A 25,622-nucleotide genomic window follows, 5' to 3' on the forward strand; every position below is an offset into this window, starting at 1 on the left:
ATGACAGTATGAATATAGTGATGGTGTGACATCATTACAGATAATTCTAAGAGTTCAGACGGGAAACACTGCACCTCTCGTTGGTTTCATTTGAATTACATAGGCCTAAATATAAAATTATTATTATTATTTTTCTATTTAAATGGATTATTTTAAAAGTAGACATGTCCAGCTAGACATGGTTCGTCTGATGCATGAGCCTGGTTCATTTCTGACGTTTCAGAAAGAAGTTAATGTAGACCGAGATGGCAGAAACCACATCGTGTTGAGTTTTGTAAGGTTTTCGTGTTATTTAGGGTGTTTTACGATCCAAACTGACGGAGCTGAAGCTCTTTCCCCTGTATTCGGGATGGAAGGTGTGGATCGGGATCCGCCGATCAGAGAAGTGCAGCAGACTACGATCTACAAGATAAAGCTTCAGTTGCTGTTGTTTGTAATAGCAAATGAAAACATAGGCTACTTGTGAGGTTTTTCTTAAATAGGTATAGAATGAAATTAGTAGGCTAAAAATCTGCATATTTCATGTCATTGTAGATCATATAGGCCTACAGTAAAATTCAAATGTCATTGAATAAATTAATTTCTGTTTGGTCAAAAAATTTATATATATATATATATATATAAAGCTTGCAAGCACCACTAGCAAAGAATCCGCAGGATTAATATGCTCTGCTGTCTGCCGCTTCTCTCCTGGTGAAAATGAACTGAGTTTGCGGTTGCCGCTTGTCGGTGCAGTACAGAAGGGATGAAAGGGGCGTTTCAGCGCCGCCCACACATTCAAACAAATATTAAAGCATAATCTCATTTTTTACCCACAAACAAAAATACGAAAAATGCAGCTAAATTTTCGTTTTCCATTTCTTAAACAAAACGAAAAAACGAAAATCAAACCGTTTCTCATTTATCTTTATTTATTTTTAAATAGAAAATCAAATGACCAAAATATACACGGACCCAGACAGAGCTGTCAGCGATTCTTCCTATTGTAAAGTCATGCAGTGTGAAACCTTCTGTCGCCGATCCATCGTGCAGTGGGAACACAGCAGCGACTGAATGCTGGCCAGGACAGTCTTCTTTTCTATTGTTAAAACATATTCTCCCTTTGCCAACTTGTTTTTGAATATTGTATAGGTGTCTGCCCTTTAAATCATTGTCCCACATTTCCTGCCACTTTTTATTCATGTGTGAGCTGGTAGTCTTAACTTCGTCCACCCATTGAATAGCTAATAAAATTGCTATTAGCTCTGTTGTTAAGACTGATACAAAATTAGTTATCCTTTTCTGAATTTTGACTTGTAATCTTTGGATATATACAGCTGCAGATTAATTTCTTATATAGGATCTTTAGAGCCATCTGTGAAGATATGGAGCACTGAAGAGTAATTTTGATCTACATATTGTTGAACAAAAACCTCCTTAGATATCGTTTTCTCATTCTTAACCATATATTGTAGATGCAAATCTACTTGAGGCACAGGAAGCATCCATGGAGGAATATTTAGCATAAATTCAGATAAATTTTTGATCATCATATAACATGTCTCATCCTTTCCTGGTGAAGTTTTTTTTAACTCTACCGACAGCACTCTTTAATTCATTTATTGAGAACCCCACATCAAGATGTACATTGGAAGGCCTTTTCTCAATCCTAATATTTGGAAATATTTGGATGATCCTTTATACCTTTTTCTCTATTTATTTTAATACCTTTCTGATATTTTATTATTGCTATGTACTTTAACAAACACCTCTGCCAACATTTCTGCTTTATCAGCATTAGTCACAGCTATTCTTTCACCGTTGTTTAAAACATGCATTCCAAAATGTAGGGGAGACCGGGGACAGTTGCAACACTTTTTGCATTTGGCTCTGTTACTCGGAGATGGTTTGGATTAGACAAACCAATTTTTTATACAATATACTTACATCTGTCTGTTAATAGTCTAAACCATTTAAAGATTGTTCCAGAATCTACATTTTTCACAATTTGCATTTGAATGTAAGGAATCAGATGTTGCAACTGACAATTGCAACACTGTTTGGGGATGGTTGCAACATGTTACAAATACAATATATGTCAGTTTTAGCTAAATGATTATTATCATATTTATTCATCAGCTTTGATTAATGACAATTATAGATTTTTCTAGATTAATAGGCCTTATGTGCAGATGTAAAATATTCAAAATGATATTAAATACAGTAGGCTTTTAGTAAAATAAGAAGAATGGAACGATTTGTGAGGCAATTAACTTTTATTTAGCCTATTGTCATGTAAAACATTTTTTTAAACTATATTTTTTATTATCATTTTTCATTTTAGCAAAACAAAGGTTTACCATGTAATGTCAACAATATAACTGCATCTTGCATCTACTTTAACGATAACTTTACAGCAATAACTCTCATTTTAACAACTGTCAAAACTGTAATATCAACAATAATATAATACTCTGGATTCAGTCAGAGTCACGGTTGTGACATGTGTACACATCACCTCCAGGGGTACAATCCCTGTGTGCCCAGGATTTACAGCTCCAGCACTGTAACCAGACTTCCCTAGACTTTGAATAACTCTCGAGACAAACGATACAGAATTCATCTGATTCTGATTCTGATTCAGGCATTACGTTCTTCAGTTTTTTGCTCTTCTTTCCCCCTTTTTTTGTAACTTTTTTCTCTCCAAGTCTTTTTTTTTTGCCTTCTTGAGAAGAATGTTGTTCTTCTCGATCTCCAATGCTATCTTTTCTGGAGTGTCAGTCAGAATGGCAGTGGAGCGTCGTTAATAAATCCTGGAGCAGCTCAGGAATCTCCTTGATGTTTCTCTGCAAGGGAGGGGCATCCTACTGAGCATGTGCAGTGTGAGTGTCATCACTCTAGCTTCTTTCTGATTGGAGAAAAATGACATGTTGCAACCATCCCTTGTTGCAACTGTCCCCGGTCTCCCCTATCTTAAAACCACCCATCTTTCTTAATATACCATATACTTCACTGACATTAACCTCTTCCCCTATAGAATTACAATAATTTCTCCAGTAATTCTTTTTAGCATATCTAATTACCCTCCTCACATTCGCTTGTGCTTTTTTATATAAAATAAAATCATCAAATATAAACGTCTTCCCAACCTTTTTAAAAGCCTTATTTCTGGCTTGTATTGCTTTGTTACATAATTCAGTCTACCATGGTACTGATTTCTTTCTTATTCCCCTTTACTCTTCCCCATAACCTCTTCAGCTGTACTGTACAATACTACACATAATATCTTGTTATATTCTTCTACATCCTCCATTTCCTCATTTATGCTCAACTCTTGAAACTTAACATCAGTAATATATTTAAATACTTCCCAATTTGTGGATTTAAATTTCCATCTACCTATCTTTTCTTCTAAATCTTCACTAACATCTACACGTATTCTACAACAAATCACATAGCAATCACTTCCAATAATATAAAAATATCAAAACAGCTTCCCTGAGCCAGGTCAATTCTAGTGTCTCTACCATCTTTCATACACACCAGACCTTTCAAATCCATAATTTCATCTATTATCTTACCATTATGATCAGTGTTTTCACTTCCCCAAAGAGTACTGTGCGCGTTAAAATCCCCACACCAAATCACTTTTTGATTACCTATTCCCAAGATACTTTCAAACACTTCCATACTAAGTCTATTGCAAAGATTATAATAATTAATCATTGTGATACACTGTCCTTTTAATAACACCTCTACTATGATCGATTCATATTCATCATTCACTTCTATAATGCTATGTGAAATTTATTTTCTAACAAATGTTGCCACCCCATCTCTTCGAATAGATATATAACCTTGTGTTGCAAAATCTAAATGTGATTTTAACCATGTCTCTTGAACGCATATTACATGATATTTGAATTCTTTATCATCAATCACCTTTTTAAATTCTTGCCCATTAGCGATTAAGCTCCTTGCATTCCACTGTAGAACAGATATTACCATTAAGAGCCTCCATGTGATGCCCGTGTATCTGCTATTTAACCCTTAAGTTTTTCACTGACTTGTTCCAGAGTAATTCCCTCAATCTGAAGATGTTTTTCAACTGCCTTGATTATGATTTTTATCCACTCAGTTCTACTTTCAGTTTGTGCAGCACAGTTTATTGCCACAGCTAAAAAAGTCATGAACTCAACAAACAGTCAGCTATATGTGGCAATACACTATCAAAAGATCTCAGAGATTAAGTTGTGGACAGGCACAAGTCAGCATAAAAGGGTTCTTCAGGATGCTTATGGTTCTAAATACAACCGTTTGGGGAATGTTTTTAACGCGTACCAATTGTAAAACTTCCCATTTCTCTTATCAGGAACAAGTTGCAAACAATTCACTTGACTCATGCTAAGTTTAGTCCTTATTCCACATGTGATGAAAATTCCTGGGGCACACACAGCAGATTTTAGAGGGGAAAACTAATTTTGATGTTAGACAGTAAGGTGTTTTTTGTTTCTTTTTTTTTTTTTTACTAATCAAAGCTAAATTATGATATTTGAGTGTATGTAGTTATTTTTAATGCAAATTGTTAATGCTAATGTTTTGGTTGTTAGCTTGAAGGTGAGCTAGTTCATAGCTACAGTACTCGGGGTTAGTTGTAACATCAATGAAACAATTTACCACCTACCCCAAGCAAATTTTAGTTTGATTAGTATGTTTTCTTTGAATTTCAGTATGGTTAAGTCTTGAAAGAGAAAGACAAACTGAGTGATGTCTCTCAGCATTTTGAATTATAAACGACAGTAACAAACATGCTCCCAAACAAACTTCACTTTTATTATGGCCAATTGCCATTACTGACAGAAACATGCTTGCATACACACATGCAACTATAATCTTTTTTAATCTATTTTTGTTTTTAATTTATTTAATGCTTATTTCATAATGTTACATTTCATCCCGGTATGTTACAACTAACCTGAACTATAGGATGAATTATAATATTGAGAGCAAGGGTTCGAAGGGAGCCCTCTGCAGTGCCGATAGAACCACTGCGAGGTCCCAAGAGGGGACTTGCTGAGGACGAAGTGGATTGAGCCTCCTGGCCCCTCTCAGGAACCTGATGATTTTTTTCAATTCAATTCAAGTTTATTTGTATAGCGCTTTTTACAATTTTTGCATTTCTACAATATTTAGTAGTAGCTTATAAGTGGTGACTGTCAGTTTGTGCACGTATGACAGGATTTTTCAGAAAAAATTAATACAAGATGTAGTCAGCCAGACGATGAACACTATTAACAGCATTTATTATATGATGCAGTCACACTTGTAGCAATATTTGTTAGTTCTGTTGTTGATTCAGGGTTAGCATCATCTGGGGTCCTCTGAGGGTCAGCATCATCTCTTCTCAGGTGTTCTGGATCCAGACTGGAGCTTGTGTAAATCCTAGTTACAGAACCCTGATGATCAGATCATGCTTCCCAAGAGACTTACCTTCAACAGGGTCATGGTGAGCCAAAATGGCGGCCACATAGACCTTCAGGGTGGAAAGAGACAGCCTTCATTTCAACCCTTCCTGAAGGAAGGAAAGCACTGACCCAATCAGGCATTTTCCAGGGGTCCTCATGATGTGAAGAACGCCAAGTGACGAAGAAGTTCCACTTCAAAACATAGGCATGTCTGGTTGACATGGCTCTAGCTGAAGTGATGCTAGCTACCACCTGAGATGGCAAGGTACCTAAACCTTCTGTGACCCATCCAGAACCCACACATGTAGGTTCCAAAGATCGAAACGTCGGTGCCAGAGGGTGCCCCATCTCTGAGAAAGAAGGACTTTCCTTTCCTCAGAGGAATTGGCCAGGGAGGGGCTGTAGCTAGTAGTAGAAGTATGGGGAACCAGGTCCGGCTGGGCCAAAAAGGTGCAACCATGAGGACCTGCTCCTCATTCTCCCTGATCTTGCACAACATCTGTGCAAGAAGGCTCACTGGGGGAAACGCATACTTGCACAGGCCCAGCGGCCAGCTGTGTGGCAGAGCGTCCGTGCCAAGGGTGCCCTCGGTCAGGGAGTAAAACTGAAAAAAAAATTCTGGAGAGGCAAACAGGTTTACCTGAGTGTCTCTGAATCATTCCCAAATCAGCTGAACCAACTGGGGGTTGAGTCTACATTCCCGTGGATGAGACTGTTGCTGTGAGAGCTTGTCGGCCGCACGATTGAGTCTGTCCTGGATGTGAATGGCACGAAGTGACCTCAGATGCTTTTGACTACACAAGAGGAACCTGCTGAAGGACCTGGATACAGGCGAGAGCCTTTCAGCTGACCAGGTAGCCGAGCTGCGCCGCACCACAGACCTCTCTCTCCGGGCTACCAAGCAGGCCGCATCTGCCATGGGTAGAACTATGGCGGCCATGGTGGTAACGGAGAGACATCTGTGGGTGAACCTGGCAGACATCGGGATGGAAGAAAGGGGGTTTCTTCTCGATGCTCCGGTCTCGCCTTCTGAGCTTTTCAGTACCTCCGTCGAGATGGTGGATGAAAAGTTCAGGGAGGCAAGGGCACGCTCAGCTGCCTTTAAATCCTTCATTCCACGAAGGTCCAGGTCCGAGCCCGAACAACAAAGGGGTCCTGGCCCATCTCGATCTGAGGATCGGAGACGGGCGCAGAAGGCTAGTGTCGCGGCTCGCTCTCCTCCCCCGGCTAAGGGCAGGGGCAAGAGGAATCGCGGGTCACGGAGAGGTAAGCAGGGTCTGAGGGATGTGATTCGGACGAGGCAGCGTCCTCGTCCGGATTGCAGCGATACCTAGTAGCTCTGGATGTTTTTAACCTCTGTTTTAACTTCTGTTTTTATCCTCCCCTGCCTAATTCCCCTGTAGCCACCAGCTCTCCACCTGATCGAGGTTAGGTGGAAAGTTTATCACATAACAGTCTCCTATCCTGGATCTATGATGTTTTGGTTGGTTCTATGTTCATAGTAACCACCTTACTGATGGTCCGGACCAGAAGGGGGCGCCCCGTAAGCAGGACTCCATTGCAGGAGGGTGGGTGAGTACATAACCCTTTATCTGCTTATGGATGTTATGTTGCTTGTGGTTATATGTCTACTAACAAACTCTGTGAGTTTCCTTTACAGTGCTCTGGTATTAGGTGGCCAAGATCTCTGGCTTTCGGCAGGCGGCTGCGCCGCGTGGGTTCCGGGGAGGTGATAGTTACGGAATTCTTTTGTATGTACTGCCTCAGGTGATAATCTTTGCAATAGCTAGCCTCTCCCGTGCGATCCAGCGCCTCTGCGATGCTCAGGAACCTTTCTGTGCACACGCTAAGCCTGTGTACTTTCTAAAAACCACATGGTGGTCAGTGTGCACGTGAACACTTTGCGCACTTTCTGAAATCCACGTAAGTGGTAAGTGTGCACGCAAGATTTTGTGCACTTTCTGAAATCCTGTACGGTAGGGGTTACGTTTCCCTTTTCTTAAGATGATTAGCCCTGGGTTCCATGGGCTTCATACAACCAGTGTGTATTTGTTATACACCTCAAGCATCGCTTCCCTCAACATTAGGGGCTGTGTGGATGTACTGTGGGGCCTCTCTTAAGGCGAGCTCCCACATACTGTGGTTGTCAGGTAGTAGGCCTCACCAGGCCTCCCTGGAGGTTTAGCTCCCACATTCTGTGCATTTCCAATAAAAAGCGAGCTCCCATGGTTTGTGGTTGTCAGTTAGTAGGCCTCACCAGGCCTCCCTGGAGTTGAGTTCCAATAACTTTCAGTTTCCACTTAAGGTGGTTATCTGGTAACAGGTAGTAGGCCTCTCTGTAGGTGAACTCCCACATATTGTGGTTATCAGGTAGTAGGCTTCACAGGCCTCTCTGAAGGTGAGCTCCCACATCCTGCGGTTGTCAGGTAACCTTTCAGTACACACGCTAAGCCTGTGTACTTTCTCAAAACCACATGGTGGTCAGTGTGCACGTGAACACTTTGCGCACTGTCTGAAATCCACGTAAGTGGTAAGTGTGCACGCAAGACTCTGCGCACTTTCTGAAATCCTGTGCGGTAGGGGTTACGCGCTCTGCTTCGTTCCCTTTTTTAAGATGATTAGCCCTGGGTTCCTTGGGCTTCATTCAACCAGTGTGTATTTGTTATACACCTCGAGCATCGCTTCCCTCTAAAGAAAAATTTTCATCAGAGTGCTCCAGTACTACATGCTGTTTTGAGATGCACTGTGAGAGCAGACATCCTGCTGAGTCAAGGGCTGAGGCTTGGGGAATGGCGCCTTCGCACCAAGGTGTTGAAGCAGAGTTAGGAGAGGTTGGCCAGGTTTGGGTGTATCGGTTTTGCGGCTCGAGAGCGCATCGCACTATCCCCTCTGGCTTCCTCTGACTCAGCCAGCTCCATTGGGGCTGGACGCCATGGTACAGATGTGGCCGAGGCTTTGTCTGTACATTCCTTCCTCCAATTGTTCTGCTCCTGGGCCATTCCATCTACGAGCTGCTCTATCAGAGTGCCACGAGAGCCCCTCCTTAGAACAGTATTTGTAAATCCATGTTATGGTAAATGTGCACGTGGAGTCTTTGCACACTTTCTGAAATCCACACTGTGGTAAGTTCGCACGCTAGTACTCTGCGTTCTTTCTAAAATCCTATATGGTAAGGGCTTCGCGGCTGCTTCGTGCCCTTTCTCAAGTCGGTTAAAGCCCCGTTCATCTTGGGCACCACTCCACCCAGGTATCCTCTGATACCTATCTAGAACAGGGTGCCGCTAGTAAAGTACTGTTGGGACAGCTCTTTCGGCAAGTTTTTGCGAAAGCTAGCAGTAGGCTCTGTGTGACAGGCAAGACTTGGTAGAAGAAAGTGCTAGGTTCTTAGCCGTATCCCTTTAAAGGAATCTTTTGTGATTCCAAGCCTTCAGCTCTACCTCGCGCCAGGGCCCTACAGGTAAGATGGGTATGTAGCTTAGGCCTTTGGCCAAAAGGGATAATGTCATAGACAGCCGTCGAACCATCCCAGGGGCGACTCCTGCACTCCCCTCAGCATGGCGGCATGGGTATACTGTTCCCCATAGTGTCCCCTCAGAGGACGCAGTTCGAAGTTCCCTTGACAGGTTGTAACCATGGTTCCCTGAGAGGGAACGAGACACTGCGTCTTCTAGCTCCCTGCCATGCTTCGGACGCAAGCTTCACAAAGAAGATAAGTGACGGGTCCTACGGGCGCATATTTATAGTCGCGCTGGTAGTGACGACAGAGGCTGTTGCTGGCCAACACGTTGGCGTTTTTCAAAGTATGCTTCAGACACGGGTCACGACGAGGTGTTCCCCATAGTGTCCCCTCAGAGGACGCAGTGTCTCGTTCCCTCTCAGGGAACCATGGTTACATTCGTAACCTGAGACGTTTTCTTGGGTACTATGAAGTAGGGGCTGTAAAAGCTGGACTTCATGTCAGCTGGAGGGACCGCCTCTATCATGCCCTTTGCCAACAGGGTCATGACCTCCGCATGTATGACAGGAGCATCCTTGCCCACCATCGTAGCGCGAACACCCTGAAACCTGGGGGATGCAGGGTGAACTGAATCGTGTAGCCGAGCATGACCATTCGGATGAGCCAGCGGGATGGCCTGGAGAGCTCTCCAGGCTCCCAGAAACTGATCCAGTGGGGTCAAGGGAACTACAGGTGTATCCACGATGGGGCAGCGAGGTGGAGCAGACAGCCCCGGCATGGGAGGCATAGCGTCCCTTAGCGGGGGCGGAGTGCGAGCACTCGTCTGACTCCAAGCGGCATGAGAAGGCAATGCGTTCTCGAACTGGCTCTGCATGGAACCTGGCAAGGGGAGAGGAGATCGAGAGCTGCGAGGAAGCACATTGCCAACTGTCGTTCGCGGCCTCTTGGGACCCGGAGGTATAGGAAACAGCTCTTTTAGTGGAACAAAGGATTCTCCCCCGGCCCTCCTCTGGGGGATGGAGTGGTCCTGCTACCATCTCCTGACGAGCTGACATCCCCAACTCCAGGTCGCCCGTCTCAGGGAATGCCGCTTGGCCTGACGCTTGGCAGGTTTAGGGGCAGAGACTTGAAGGTAATTTGACTCTCGGGTGAGATCCTATTCGTCAGTCTCTTTCTGACGTAACATAGAACGTGACCGACTGAAAGGGAACACTCGTTCTCATGGAGACGCGGTGTGCACGGTGGGGAGGGGCTTTGTGTGTGTGTGTGTGTGTGTGTGTGCACACAAGTGCGTGCATGTGAGAGAAGAATGAGTGACAGAGAGATGGAGGGAGAGCAAGGAAAGGAAATGCAGCTGAACGAATACACTGCGTGTTTTAAATGGCCTTTAAAAATGAAAGACCTTGACAAAGACAAAAACTAAGAACATTTACTATAATTTTATTTTATTTTAGTTAGTTTTGCCAAACACACATTACAGTTTTAATTAGTTATCGTTTTTGTTTTTTTTAACATATGCATCGTTTTTATTTTTATTTCAGTACACGACGATGTTTTTCCCCCAGCTAGTTTTCATTTTTTCGTTCGTTTTCATTAACGATTTTATCCTTGGAACACCCCAAAACTGTAATGTGCTTTGCGTGTTTTTCTCCCCCCCCCCCCCCTCCCAATTTTGGTGGTTATCGGTGTATTACAAAGGTACTAAACAGATTTCTGAACTTCAATAGGTTGGCATATTAACATCAAACACTTAAAGAAATATGCATTTTAATTGTAAATTTAAGTTAAATCCGTGAAACCTAAAATGTTGCTTCCGTAATTCTTAAGCTAAAATTTAACTGTAAATTTTCTGGATTTTTGCCTTTTACAGTATACAGGTACCATATTATGCTCATAAAAATGCTGGGTTATTTTTCAACCCAAACACTGGGTTGAGCCTGTTGGATAATTTTTTGTGCTTTTTTTTTTTTTTCAGTGATAGCTAGTTTTTGTGTTAGTCAGCTGCTTGGTCAGTCTCGCAGACAGCTGAAAACAAATTCATCCCTCCTCCACCCTGATGTAACCCAACCGGTTTAGAGCAGGTATTTCTTTATGGTCAGCAGGTTACAGGGTCAGTCACAGCAACTTGTGACTTTGAGTGAAACCAAACGCCCTTCAAAGCAAAGTTCACTCGACAGCCATATTTGCAACACATCAGTCCAGCCAATGCGCATGAGCAGTTTTAAGCACATGTATACTGACTGAACGAGTAGGGTATTCCTGCAATACCGGAGGCTTCAGTTGCAGGATTGCATTTCTAGGACCCTATTTTTGTGACAGTGCAACCTAGCCAATTCTATTCTCACAGAGGAGACCTGATGGGGGATACTGAACTGAACAAAACTGCTGCCCCCATTCTTAGTAATATTTGTATATAATCTTTGTATATCTAAAGTTTTTTGGGTTAGCCCACCATGCATTCTGTATCATATTTACCAAGCTTGTGGACTAAAAACTGTCACAGTGTCTGGGTTGTGTCCCTGGGTTTCCACTAGATGTCCTCCTTTCTCACGGTGTCTGTCACCTTATCACTTCCTGTCTCCTTATTTGGTCACCTTCCTCCTTGTTTAGGTAATTGATTGTTCCCCACCTGTCTCCTGTTTCCCCATCATCCTTTTGTGTATTTATACCCGGTCTGTCTGAGTCTGTGTCACGGAGTCCTTGTGTATGTTTCATGCCTTCCGTAGGTTTCATGCCTTCCGTAGTCTTGCCCTTGCCGTGTGTTATTGTCTGTTTTCATGTTGTTTGGATATTCTGGTTTTGACCCTGCCTGGACTGTTTATTCTTTGGATTGCCCCTTTAATAAAGTCACATACCTGCACTTGGATCTCTCCGTGTTTCTTGAACCACCAGACGTGACAGAAGGACTCCATCACACTGAGATCCAGCGGTATGTCTTTTTCCCGTTCCCCAGCCAAGATGGCGGAGCGGAGAGCTCAGTATCTCCGGCTGATCGCCCTCCGTCAAGAGGGCAATGAGGTGGGTGCCCTGGCACAGGTGTTCTGGTCCCTGGCCGAGGGTATGGGATACAACGATGCCGCCCTAAAGGACTATTTTAATGGCGGGCTGGATGATCCAGTGTCTCAGGAGGAGATGGCGCAGTTGGAGACACTGGAATTCTGGGAATTTGTGCGCTACCTGCAACATCGGCTTCGGTGGGATGCCCCAGCCACTTCTGTCTCTTCCGGCGGGGTGGTCGTCAGCCCAGCACCACTGCCCAAACTGGCCGCCAGCCCAGAGCCACAGCACAAGATGGCCGACTCAACGCCTGAGTCTCCAGACAAGGTGTCACCGACTCGCCAACATAGAGGGCGGAGGAGGAGGAGACAGGCGTCTACCGTTCCTCAAGGCCCAGAGGACGTTCCCGAGGCGGTGCCCGATGCCGTTCCGGAGACCGAGGCGGTGCCCGATGCCGTTCCGGAGACCGAGGCGGTGCCCGATGCCGTTCCGGAGACCGAGGCGGTGCCCGATGCTGAGGCGGTGCCCGATGCTGAGGCGGTGCCCGATGCTGAGGCGGTGCCCGATGCCGATGCTGTTCCGGAGGCCGAGGCGGTGCCCGATGCTGTTCCGGAGGCCGAGGCGGTGCCCGATGCCGAGGCGGTGCCCGATGCCGAGGCGGTGCCCGATGCCGAGGCGGTGCCCGATACTGTTCCGGAGGCCGAGGCGGTGCCCGATACTGTTCCGGAGGCCGAGGCGGTGCCCGATGCCGAGGCGGTGCCCGATGCCGTTCCGGAGGCCGAGGCGGTGCCCGATGCCGTTCCCGAGGCCGAGGCGGTGCCCGATGCTGAGGCGGTGCCCGATGCTGAGGCGGTGCCCGATGCTGAGGCGGTGCCCGATGCCGATGCTGTTCCGGAGGCCGAGGCGGTGCCCGATGCTGTTCCGGAGGCCGAGGCGGTGCCCGATGCCGAGGCGGTGCCCGATGCTGTTCCGGAGGCCGAGGCGGTGCCCGATGCCGAGGCGGTGCCCGATGCTGTTCCGGAGGCCGAGGCGGTGCCCGATGCCGAGGCGGTGCCCGATGCTGTTCCGGAGGCCGAGGCGGTGCCCGATGCTGAGGCGGTGCCCGATGCTGAGGCGGTGCCCGATGCTGAGGCGGTGCCCGATGCTGAGGCGGTGCCCGATGCTGAGGCGGTGCCCGATGCTGAGGCGGTGCCCGATGCCGATGCTGTTCCGGAGGCCGAGGCGGTGCCCGATGCTGTTCCGGAGGCCGAGGCGGTGCCCGATGCCGAGGCGGTGCCCGATGCCGAGGCGGTGCCCGATACTGTTCCGGAGGCCGAGGCGGTGCCCGATACTGTTCCGGAGGCCGAGGCGGTGCCCGATGCCGAGGCGGTGCCCGATGCCGTTCCGGAGGCCGAGGCGGTGCCCGATGCCGTTCCCGAGGCCGAGGCGGTGCCCGATGCCGTTCCCGAGGCCGAGGCGGTGCCCGATGCCGTTCCCGAGGCCGAGGCGGTGCCCGATGCCGTTCCCGAGGCCGAGGCGGTGCCCGATGCCATTCCCGATTCGGTGCCCAAGACCGGTCTAGAGTCAGGGCTAGTTCCTGATGACCTTCCAGGGTCGAGTCAGGTCCCAGTGGACTCTCCAGGGTCGAGTCAGGTCCCAGTGGACTCTCCAGGGTCGAGTCAGGTCCCAGTGGACTCTCCAGGGTCGAGTCAGGTCCCAGTGGACTCTCCAGGGTCGAGTCAGGTCCCAGTGGACTCTCCAGGGTCGAGTCAGGTCCCAGTGGACTCTCCAGAGTCAGGGCCAGTCACTGATGACCTTCCAGAGTCAGGGCGGGTCACCGATGACCTTCCAGAGTCAGGGCGGGTCACCGTTGAACGTTCAGAGTCAAATCAAGTCACTGGGTGGGCTGCTGCTCGGCCCTGTTGGACTCCGGCATCGACCACAGGGGGGTGGTGGTCATCCGCTCCGCCCTGGGGGACCCTGGCGTCGACCACGAGGACGTGGTGGTCCTCCGCTCCGCCCTGGGGGACCCTGGCGTCGACCACGAGGACGTGGTGGTCCTCCGCTCCGCCCTGGGGGGCTTCCGCTCTGACCACGAGGACGTGGTGGTCCTCCGCTCCGCCCCGGGGGGGCTTCCGCTCTGACCACGAGGACGTGGTGGTCTTCCGCTCCGCCCTGGGGGGCTTCCGCTCTGACCACGAGGACGTGGTGGTCTTCCATTCCGCCCTGGGGGGCGTCCGCTCTGACCACGAGGACGTGGTGGTCTTCCATTCCGCCCTGGGGGGCGTCCGCTCTGACCACGAGGACGTGGTGGTCTTCTGCTCCGCCCTGGGGGGCTTCTGCTCTGACCACACGGACATGGTGGTCTTCTGCTCCGCCCTGGGGGGCGCTTGCCCTGACTACACGGTTGTGGTGGTCTTCTGCCCCGCCCTGGAGGACTCTGGCCTCGACCACAAGGACGTGGTGGTCTTCTGCCCCGCCCTGGGGGGCTTCATGTTGTTTTTGTATTTACTCCTGTCCCTGTTCCTCTCTGTAGTCTGGCCCTCCATCCCTCCCCCTGAACCTCCTCCAGTCCTCCTCCCTCCTGGTCTTCCTGTTTTGTGGTTACTTTCTGGTGCCTGTTTCCAATGTCTTTCTTTTCTGGCCCTCCATCCCTCCCCCTGAGCCTCCACCTGTCCGCCTCCCTCCTGGTCTGTTTTGTGTCTGTCGTGGAGCGTCTGGGAGCCGCTCCGTAGAGGGGGGGTTCTGTCACAGTGTCTGGGTTGTGTCCCTGGGTTTCCACTAGATGTCCTCCTTTCTCACGGTGTCTGTCACCTTATCACTTCCTGTCTCCTTATTTGGTCACCTTCCTCCTTGTTTAGGTAATTGATTGTTCCCCACCTGTCTCCTGTTTCCCCATCATCCTTTTGTGTATTTATACCCGGTCTGTCTGAGTCTGTGTCACGGAGTCCTTGTGTATGTTTCATGCCTTCCGTAGGTTTCATGCCTTCCGTAGTCTTGCCCTTGCCGTGTGTTATTGTCTGTTTTCATGTTGTTTGGATATTCTGGTTTTGACCCTGCCTGGACTGTTTATTCTTTGGATTGCCCCTTTAATAAAGTCACATACCTGCACTTGGATCTCTCCGTGTTTCTTGAACCACCAGACGTGACAAAAACAACCCAAACTGGGCAATTTGAACCCAGGAGATTGAGAGTGTATAGGCTACAAATAAAAATATTACTTTTTAATTAAAATTTTAACTCTTACAGGTAACCCTTAACATCTTTAACATACCACAAAAGTGATTTAATTCTGGTGTGGGAAGATATTTGATACAATTCACTCCTGTTTAAGTTTTATTTGGGCATAGACAATAAGTCCATGAAAACTGTACTCAAATTCATTCTTTTTTCTCCCCACTCAAACAACTTTCTCAAGATTCTCAAATTGCAACCGTGACACAGAGATCCCAGACTTCCCCAAACCAAAGTAAGTAGATTCATTTTTTCAAAGTAAGTAGATTCATTCACCTTGAAGCAGTGAATTCCTTGTTTCTGATTTTCACCTGTTGCTTATTACACATCTCAGTATCGGGCCTTTTCGCAATGAGAATCCAGCACCCTGTACCTGCCAAAACACTAAGCCAGCAAACGATTTTGTGTCAGAAGACGAGATGGATGACCTGCAGAAACGCCGGGCAGAAGAGTTCAGACAACACCAGATCAGGTTACCCACAATTCCTGAGATCTCTTTAGTGTGGCACACATTCATTCCCCTGACTGAATGAGCTGCTTGTAAAAAAAAAAAAAAAATGTCATGTGTCTTTCAGATCAGGTAAAGAAAATGATGTTCTTCTTCTCGTCCCGGCCAACACCCCGCTCCAGTATCCGATGAGAGGATTCAGAGTAACTCCCATGAATAAAACACTCATTCCTGGTGAGTCTGATTTCTGTCTGTCCTTTATTTGATTACTTATGATCTCAGGTTTCTTAAATGCATCTCCAGAAGGTTACGGAGGGACATTTGAATGCAGTCTCTTATTCTTATTCACGTGATCCTTCAGGAATCATTCTAATATGCTGATTTGCTGCCATTAAATAGTTTAGGGTAAGCAAGAAAAAGAAAAGTTATTCATAAAGGATGAATTAAATTGGTCAATTAAAAGTGAAAGTAACAACATTTATGATGTTAAAAAAGATATTTAAAATAAATGCTGCTCTTTTGAACGTTCTGTTCATCAAATCCTTCGATCTCCTATACAATATTAGACTGTCAGTTGTTTTATTCATCTTTAACAATTTCATTAATTAAAGAAGTGTATCACTATTAAAGGTCTAGCCCTGCAAACACAAAAGAGAGCGGTTTACAAGGTTTGTCCTGCTGAATATGGTGTTCTCACTAAAGGTGGTGGGTTTTATGTTATATTGATTGCAATCATTGGTTTGTTTCAGTCGGTCTCTGAATGGGGGTCTGCTTTTTTCCTTCTTTTAATTGATGCTTTGTGAGCTTTTGATCTAAAGCTGTTAAAGGTAGGGTAGGTGATTGCGTAGAGGCTGGCAATAGCAAGCTAGCTGTGAAAGCATAAGATCCTAACCTTCCTGCAAATCAGAATCACAGTCAGATTATATATATTCCGCAGACAATATGAAAACATAAAAACATTTAGACCACTTAACTTATTGATTGCTATTGGGACGAGAAAAGACTTTCAGCCAGCATGTTTCTGAACCAAATCACCTACCCTGCCTTTATTTTGGGTGTTTTTCAAAAGGATTCATCATGTGTGAAATGTATAAAATGAGGTGAAATTATATGAAACCTCTCCAGGTTTCTCTAAGGGTGCATAAAGGAGTGCTTTCAGTGATGAATGTCCAGGAAGGAGAGCAGGTGGAGGGCCAGAATGAGAAACATCTGAACATCTCATCCAGCAGCCTCCAACAGCTCAACGACCTGCTGAGCAGACTGACCTACACCAGCACCATCTACCACATCAAGACCGAAGACCTCGGTACGTAACCTGTGACCTAAAGGAATAGTTCACCTGAATTTTATCATCATTTGTTGTCATGTAATTTTATACCTGTTTAGACTTCTTCTGAGGAACACAGATTTTTGTTGAAGAATTTTAGGTTCCAAAAAACATTGGACCCAACTGACTTGGGGTTTGTCCAAAAACCTGCAGTTTAGGTCTTTGCACTTGACCACTTGTTTACATACATGATGTATTTCCTGTATTTTACCCAAGTGTTCAAAGCATGAAGACCAGAAGTGTGTGTAGAACTTTTCATTACCTGAGGGGTCACTCTTATAGTGTTTACAAAAATGCAAGTGTTTACAGTACAGAACTTTATTTAGATTTTTATCAATTTTGCATTCTAAATGTCTGTTCAGTTTAGTAATAGTGGTGCTTCTAATTAAGTGATTAAAAAGTTGGAAATGTTGTACAAAATAAACATACTAATCCTAAAACACTTTGTTTTACTACCAAATCTAATTATCATTCATATTTAACTCACACTGGAAAGGTTTCACAACACCTTATGAGATCTCTGCAAAAGTCTCACGATTTATTTTCAGAACATGATGCATGATGGGTTACTCTTAGCCTCAAATACTGCTCCAGAGCAGTATTCAAGGTGTGTTAAGGGTGCTCCATTTTGGTGTTTTACTTCCAGTGGCATGCGCATGCTCTCAAATGGCCAAGACCACAAATGTGGGTATTTGGACAAGCCCTTGAAATATAATGAGTCACACAGGGAAAACTTTTATGATTATTTTTAGTTAAACATTAATCTGAATGTACTGACTTTACACATGCATTAATTTCCTTAGCGTACTTCTCTTTTGAGAGTCATGAGGTCATATTCCCAATTGAGATCAGACGTTTGTCAGTTCCTGTTCTGTTTGACCCGGGAAAAGGTGAGCTCAAATACTAATACTTACACTGTAAAAGAATGACAAATATTTTTACACTGCAATAATAAAATATATAAAAAAATAAAGTAGAACTACTACTTATAACAACACTAATAATAATCTGTGAAATTTATCGTAAGAAACATCTCGGTTACATATGGTAACCCGAAGGAGGGAACAGAGACGTCTCGTCGGTGACAGACTAATTGGGATATCGCTTTGATAGACCAATCTGCTTCAGTTGTAAATTAAATGAGCCGATGCACATTGGCATGCAATTATTGCATCCAGCTGCAGCTGATCACAGCGTGAGAGTAAGGCAGCAGGTGCAATGCATACAAGGTTTTCGCAGAGGACAGCAACTGTGGCGACGGGATGTGGTGTCTCTGTTCCCTACACTACCATAAGTAACCGAGACGTTCCCTTTCAATGGATCACTCTCAACATCACATCGGTGACCAACTAATTGGGATCCATACCAAAGCGCCATGGTTGCTGCCCCTTTCAGTGCCCTATGCGACCCGTCTGTGCCCCTATTGGGTATAGGCCGGGGCTCAGAACAAGTAGTTCCACTCACGATTGTCAAAGCACTACCTCACTGGGTGAGACTGGTTAACACTGGGAAAATGTACCGGTTCAACTTTGAACAGGGATGCTGCGGAATCCCCAACCTTCCCAAAGGAGTTTTCGGAAGAAAATACACACAAAGCATCCATTTAGGTGTATATGGAAAAATTTGAGGTGATTAAAACCCTCTTGGGAAGGCAGAAGTCTGCTGGGGAAACACAAGCGAGAGAGAGCTGGAGAGAGCAGGAGAGAGCAGGAGAGCTGTTATCGGAGGGTGTCAGTGCGGCCGAATCTTCCTCAGACAGCTCTCCTGCCAATGCTGAGATCGATATCTGGTTGGGGGGAGGCCCACTGGATACTGCTGGTACGCACTTTGAAGGGGGCCCAGCGCATTTTGTGGGTTGCTCCACTGGACCGGAGGTGCAAGAGGATTGATGGTCCCCAGAGGTTTGGTTCTCTGCGGGGTTTGCCACCACTGTAATCCTCAAATCACCCGCACTACAGCTGGAAGTGGTTCTCATCTGTTGACAACCGGAACGAGCCCCAGATCGCGGCAGCCACAATTTGCCTTTGAAGTTGTCGCGATTGGGCTAGTTTTGAAAAGCAAGTGGGTAGGATTTGTTTTGAAAACCTGGCAATCCTGATCTGAACCATAGACAGTAAAAGAACGCACTTGCTGGAGATGTACTTATAATCACAGGAGCGTTTTTACTGATGAGATGCGCATGAAAATCACATTCGATTTTTTGCACAGCCCTAACATCTACAGTAGGTAGACAGCCTAAAGGGGCACGGCGGTAACTGTAATTCAGTCGCTTGTTAAAATCATTCACGAAACTAAAGCCAGGTGGCACAAAGGGACGGATTGCGAAATGAATGTAATTGTAAAATGAGATAAAAGGATGAAGTAAAACAACAATAACATAATGATATAACATTGTAACATTTAAAAAAAAACATGTACAATGTACAATAAGTTAATTTCAACTTCAAAAAATGCATGCTATTGTTATTAAACAGTAAATAAGTATAAGGCCTATATATATATATATGAAGAGTTCATATGCAAAAGCCTCTAAGTGCCATCTGAAATGTTCATCTAAAATTAGGATTTTTATCAGGCTCCTATATTTATGTGTAGTTATTTCACTTTAATAGCCTGGAAAAGGACCTGCACATTGCAATTAAAGTACAATGACTCAACCTAAGCATAGGAGCTTGATAAAAATCCAAATTTTTTATGAAAATTTCAGATGGCACTTAGAGGCTTTTGCATCTGAACTCTTCATATACAGTATATATATATATATATATATATATATATATATATATATAAAGCTTAATGTTTTCATTTCATTTTCATGTCAGTTCATTCTTGGTTTAAAAAAAATTGTCAGGGTCCATATGCAGAGCTAAATGAGAATGATCCAGCATTTAGCAATAATTATTATTAACTCTGTTATTATTCTCTATTTTTCAAACTACCAACACTTTGCATTTTTGAATTATGCCTTATGTGTAACGAAAAATTAATTATTATTTTTTAGCTGTTTGATCGCGCTGGTGCCCCGCGCACATATTCACTGGAAACAGCAGTCGTTCACCAGCCATTCGGTGTGAGCACTTTGACATATTGTTAATTATGTTATGTTTTTTTCCATCGATACTCAAACACGCAACAAAGCCCATTTACCTCATGAATAATAGTTAAGCTTCAAATGGGCAACATCGCGATTCACGAATATGGAAACGTTTCTCCCGAATGAGAAAGCCCACCTATGCTTAGCTTTAAAATATTATTATTTTTGTTTTTTTATAACTAAGCCTATATTATTATATACTGTACTTATATTTATCCATTAGAATTATATATTTTTAATTCTTGTTTTGTTCTGATAAATTTGTTAAATTTAAAAGATTTTTTGTAAAGTGAAGGGAACTAAAAATATCCTGTTGGTACATTATAACATTATTCAATCTTATCAGATTAACTTTGATCAATCACTTTTATTTTATATCCATGAGTGCATTACACCTGCAAAGCGTTAGCACTCGTTAGCTTGTCATTAGCGTTTTCATTCGAACGTATCGCTGTTTTCTTTTCTCCTCTCCTCTCTCTTGCTCCAGTTTTTCACAAGTTCATTAAACAACCACAGTAAGAATATTTCATCAACCACGGTGAGTAATGGCTTCTCCTGCTATTGTTATTTGCAACTCTTGCCACATGTACAGTTTATCTATCTCTGTCGCAGATGAGGGATTCACATGTGATAAATGCAGGGAAATAGTTAGGCTGACAGAGAAGATTTCAGAATTAGAGACACGCATCCAAACTTTAATTGAGGACAGTAAGAATGTTAGGGCTCTAGATACGGCTTTGGATGTGTCTAGCTCAGGGATTCCTGTACATTGTTCGGTTCCGGCAACAGAGCCCCTGCAGCAGGGCAACTGGGTGACGGTGAGGCAGTGTAGTCGTGGGTCAAAACACCGCTCTTCTGTTCCGATCAAAACATTAAACAGGTTCTCCCCACTCAGTGATGCACCCACTGAGAAACCTGATGAAAGTGCTCTAGTTATTGGTGATTCTATTGTACGGAACGTGAATATAGAGACACCAGCAACCATAGTCAAATGTTTACCGGGAGCCAGAGTGCCTGACATCTTGGCAAATTTAAAAGTGCTGGCTAATGCTAAACATAAATACAGTAAGATTGTTATTCATGTCGGCGCTAATGAGGTTCGACTTCGCGTGTCGGAGATCACTAAAAATAACATTAAAGAGGTTTTGGGGCAGACCTGACCTGTTGGAAAGAGATGGTCTTCATCCCTCCTGGGGTGGCACCACTCTTCTCTCTAGAAATATGGCAAATAGTCTTAGATAGTAGTCTCATAAACAACTTGACTAACTGGGGCCCAGGTCATGAAGCAGACAGACTGGCTAAACTGACTGTCTGCTAGCTGCCTCCCGTCACAGAGGTCAGTTAATTCTCAGCACATAAGGCAAGGCAAGGCAAGGCAAGTTTATTTATATAGCACATTTCATACACAATGGTAATTCAATGTGCTTTACATAAAAGAAATATACTGTTAGGGGAATTTACAGTTATAACTCAAGGACCAGGTGTTGTCGCAATGAAGACCAGGAGTCAAAGATGAGTTCAATTAATAATAATAATTTTACTTGAAGAAAATAGTTTGCAGTTTCATAAGCAGAAGTCAGCTTCAATTCTCTCGACGGAGTTCGTAGGCCGCTCTGATGTACAATACAAAATCAACCACAGTTATACTCCAGACAGAAGACTTAGTTGCGTCAAAGCGCTGGTCAGCAGCAATCTGATTGGTTCTAAAACCTAGATAAACTTAGACAATCTTCACATATGGGCATAGAGACTCTTTCACCTAGATATCACACTATAGAGACTGTGTCTGTTCCCCGAACTAGAAAATACAAAAAATGTCCAAACCAATTTAAGATTAACAATTGAATTGAGGTTCAACAAATAAAAAACAGATGCAATATGGATAAACAAATGATAAAGATTGGCTTATTGAATATCAGATCCCTTTCTACGAAAACACTTTTTGTAAATAATATGATCACTGATCATAATATAGATGTACTCTGTTTGACAGAAACCTGGCTAAAACCTGATGATTACATTATTTTAAATGAGTCCACCCCCCAAGATTACTGTTATAAACATGAGCCGCGTCTAAAAGGCAAAGGGGGAGGTGTTGCTTCAATTTATAACAACGTTTTCAGGATTTCTCAGAGTGCAGGCTTCAAGTATAACTTGTTTGAAGTAATGTTGCTTCATATAACATTATCCAGAGAAACAAATGTTAATGATAAATCCCCTGTTATGTTTGTACTGGGTACTGTATACAGGCCACCAGGGCACCATACAGACTTTATTAAAGAGTTTGGTAATTTTACATCCGAGTTAGTTCTGATAAAGTTTTAATAGTTGGTGATTTTAATATCCATGTTGATAATGAAAAAGATGCATTGGGATCAGCATTTATAGACATTCTGAACTCTATTGGGGTTAGACAACATGTTTCAGGACCTACTCATTGTCGAAATCATACTCTAGATTTAATATTGTCACATGGAATTGATGTTGTTAGTGTTGAAATTATTCAGCGAAGTGATGATATCTCAGATCATTATTTAGTTCTGTGCAAACTTCATATAGGCAAAATTGTAAATTCTACTTCTTGTTACAAGTATGGAAGAACCATCACTTCTACCACAAAAGACTGCTTTTTAAGTTATCTTCCTGATGTATCCAAATTCCTTAGCATTTCCAAAACCTCAGAACAACTTGATGATGTAACAGAAACTATGGACTCTCTCTTTTCTAGCACTTTAAATACAGTCGCTCCTTTACGCTTAAGGAAGGTTAAGGACAACAGTTTGACACCATGGTATAATGAGCATACTCGCACCCTAAAGAGAGCAGCCCGAAAAATGGAGCGCAGCTGGGGGAAAACAAAAATAGGGGTATTTCGTATTGCTTGGTGGGAAAGTAACCTATCCTACAGAAAAGCATTAAAAACTGCTAGATCTGATTACTTTTCTTCTCTTTTAGAAGAAAACAAACATATTTATTCAATACAGTGGCTAAATTAACGAAAAATAAAGCCTCAACAAGTGTTGACATTTCCCAACACCACAGCAGTAATGACTTTATGGACTACTTTACTTCTAAAATCGATATTATTAGAGATAAAATTGCAACCATTCAGCCGTCAGCTACAGTATCACATCAGACAGTGCACTATAGACCCCCTGAGGAACAGTTCCACTCATTCTCTACTATAGGAGAGGAAGAATTGTATAAACTTGTTCAATCATCTAAACCAACAACATGTATGTTAGACCCTATACCATCTAAGCTCCTAAAAGAGGTGCTTCCAGAAGTCATAGATCCTCTTCTGACTATTATTAATTCCTCATTGTCATTAGGATATGTCCCCAAAACCTTCAAACTGGCTGTTATTAAGCCTCTCATCAAAAAAACACAACTTGACCCCAAAGAACTAGTTAATTATAGACCAATCTCGAATCTCCCTTTTCTGTCCAAGATACTAGAAAAGGTGGTATCCTCACAATTATATTCCTTCTTAGAGAAAAATTGTATATGTGAGGATTTCCAGTCAGGATTTAGACCATATCATAGTACTGAGACTGCTCTCCTTAGAGTTACAAATGATCTGCTCTTATCATCTGATCATGGGTGTATCTCTCTATTAGTTTTATTGGATCTTAGTGCTGTATTTGACACAATTGACCACAACATTCTTTTGCATAGACTTGAACACTTTGTTGGCATCAATGGAAGTGCATTAGCATGGTTTAAATCGTACTTATATGACAGCCATCAGTTCTTAGCAGTGAATGAAGACGTATCATATCGATCACAAGTGTAGTATGGAGTACCTCAAGGCTCAGTACTAGGGCCGCTACTCTTCTCGCTTTATATGTTACCCTTGGGAGATATCATCAGGAAACATGGGGTTAGCTTTCACTGTTATGCTGATGATACTCAGCTCTTTATTTCTTCATGGCCCGGTGAAACACACCAATTTGAAAAACTAATGGGATGCATAGTCGATATAAAAAACTGGATGACGAGTAATTTCTTTCTGCTAAATTCTGAAAAAAACAGAGGTGTTAATTATAGGACCTAAAAACTCTGCTTGTAATAACCTAGAACACTAAGACTTGATGGTTGCTCTGTCAATTCTTCGTCATCAGTTATGAACCTAGGTGTGCTATTTGATCGCAATCTTTCCTTAGAAAGCCACGTTTCTAGCATTTGTAAAACTGCATTTTTCCATCTCAAAAATATATCTAAATTACGGCCTATGCTCTCAATGTCAAATGCAGAAATGTTAATCCATGCATTTATGACCTCAAGGTTAGATTATTGTAATGCTTTATTGGGTGGTTGTTCTGCACGCTTAAAAAACAAACTACAGCTAGTCCAAAATGCAGCATCAAGAGTTCTTACTAGAACCAGGAAGTATGACCATATTAGCCCGGTCCTGTCAACACTGCACTGGCTTCCTATCAAACATCGTATAGATTTTAAAATATTGCTTATTACTTATAAAGCCCTGAATGGTTTTGCACCTCAGTATTTGAATGAGCTCCTTTTACATTATAATCCTCTATGTCTGCTACGTTCTCAAAACTCAATTTTGGCAATTTGGCAACTCAATTTTGGCAAAAAAAGGCAATTTGATAATACCTAGAATATCAAAATCAACTGCGGGCGGCAGATCCTTTTCCTATTTGGCGCCTAAACTCTGGAATAACCTACCTAACATTGTTCGGGAGGCAGACACTCTCTTGCAGTTTAAATCTAAATTAAAGACCCATCTCTTTAACCTGCCTTACACATAACATACTAATATGCTTTTAATATCCAAATCCGATAAAGGATTTTTAGGCTGCATTAATTAGGTAAACCGGAACCGGAAACACTTCCCATAACACCCTATGTACTTGCTACATCATTAGAAGAATGGCATCTATGCTAATATTTGTCTGTTTCTCTCTTATACCGAGGTCACCGTAGCCACCAGATCTAGTCTGTATCCAGATCATAGGGTCACTGCAGTCACCCGGATCCAGTAGGTATCCAGACCAGATGGGGGATAAGCACCTAGAAAGGACCTCTACTGCCCTGAAAGACAGCGAGACCAGGACAACTAGAGCTCCAGATACAGATCCCCTGTAAAGACCTTGTCTCAGACGACCACCAGGACAAGACCACAGGAAACAGTGACTTTGCTGCAGCCTGGAATTGAACTACTGGTTTCGTCTGGTCAGAGGAGAATTGGCCCCCCAACTGAGCCTGGTTTCTCCCAAGGTTTTTTTTCTCTATTCTGTCACCGATGGAGTTTTGGTTCCTTGCTGCTGTCGCCTCTGGCTCGCTTAGTTGGGGTCACTTCATCTACAGCGATATTGTTGACTTGATTGCAAATAAATGCACAGACGCTATTTAACTGAACAGAGATGACATCACTGAATTCAATGATGAACTGCCTTTAACTATCATTTTGCATTATTGACACACTGTTTTCCTAATGAATGTTATTCAGTTGCATTGACGCAATGTATTTTGTTTAAAGCGCTATATAAATAAATGTGACTTGACTTTACTTAACTTATTAGGCCAGCCGTTATTATTTCTAAATGTAATATAATGCAACTTATACATGACTTATATTTTTAACTCTGATAAACTTAATTTATTTTTTAGCGTGT

At 43.7% G+C, this 25,622-nt stretch overlaps 1 protein-coding gene and 1 long non-coding RNA gene across 3 annotated transcripts in view; both read left to right on the top strand.

Moving 5' to 3' along the window:
• Positions 1-25,622, top strand: part of LOC132133703 (uncharacterized) — a 300,636-nt gene that overhangs the window by 238,718 nt on the left and 36,296 nt on the right. The gene's annotated exons all lie outside the window — the stretch shown is intronic.
• Positions 9,548-25,622, top strand: part of LOC132133291 (beta-1,4 N-acetylgalactosaminyltransferase 2-like) — a 30,584-nt gene continuing 14,509 nt past the window's right edge. Inside the window, exons 1-6 of the mRNA XM_059546095.1 lie at positions 9,548-9,657; positions 15,446-15,583; positions 15,687-15,793; positions 16,190-16,227; positions 16,685-16,865; positions 17,690-17,776. Of these exons, the coding sequence (XP_059402078.1) occupies positions 9,548-9,657; positions 15,446-15,583; positions 15,687-15,793; positions 16,190-16,227; positions 16,685-16,865; positions 17,690-17,776 (661 nt within the window). The remainder of the gene's footprint in view (positions 9,658-15,445; positions 15,584-15,686; positions 15,794-16,189; positions 16,228-16,684; positions 16,866-17,689; positions 17,777-25,622) is intronic.

The sequence above is a fragment of the Carassius carassius genome, chromosome 50 (genome assembly GCF_963082965.1).
Source record: "Carassius carassius chromosome 50, fCarCar2.1, whole genome shotgun sequence".
Taxonomy (NCBI): Eukaryota; Metazoa; Chordata; class Actinopteri; order Cypriniformes; family Cyprinidae; genus Carassius; species Carassius carassius.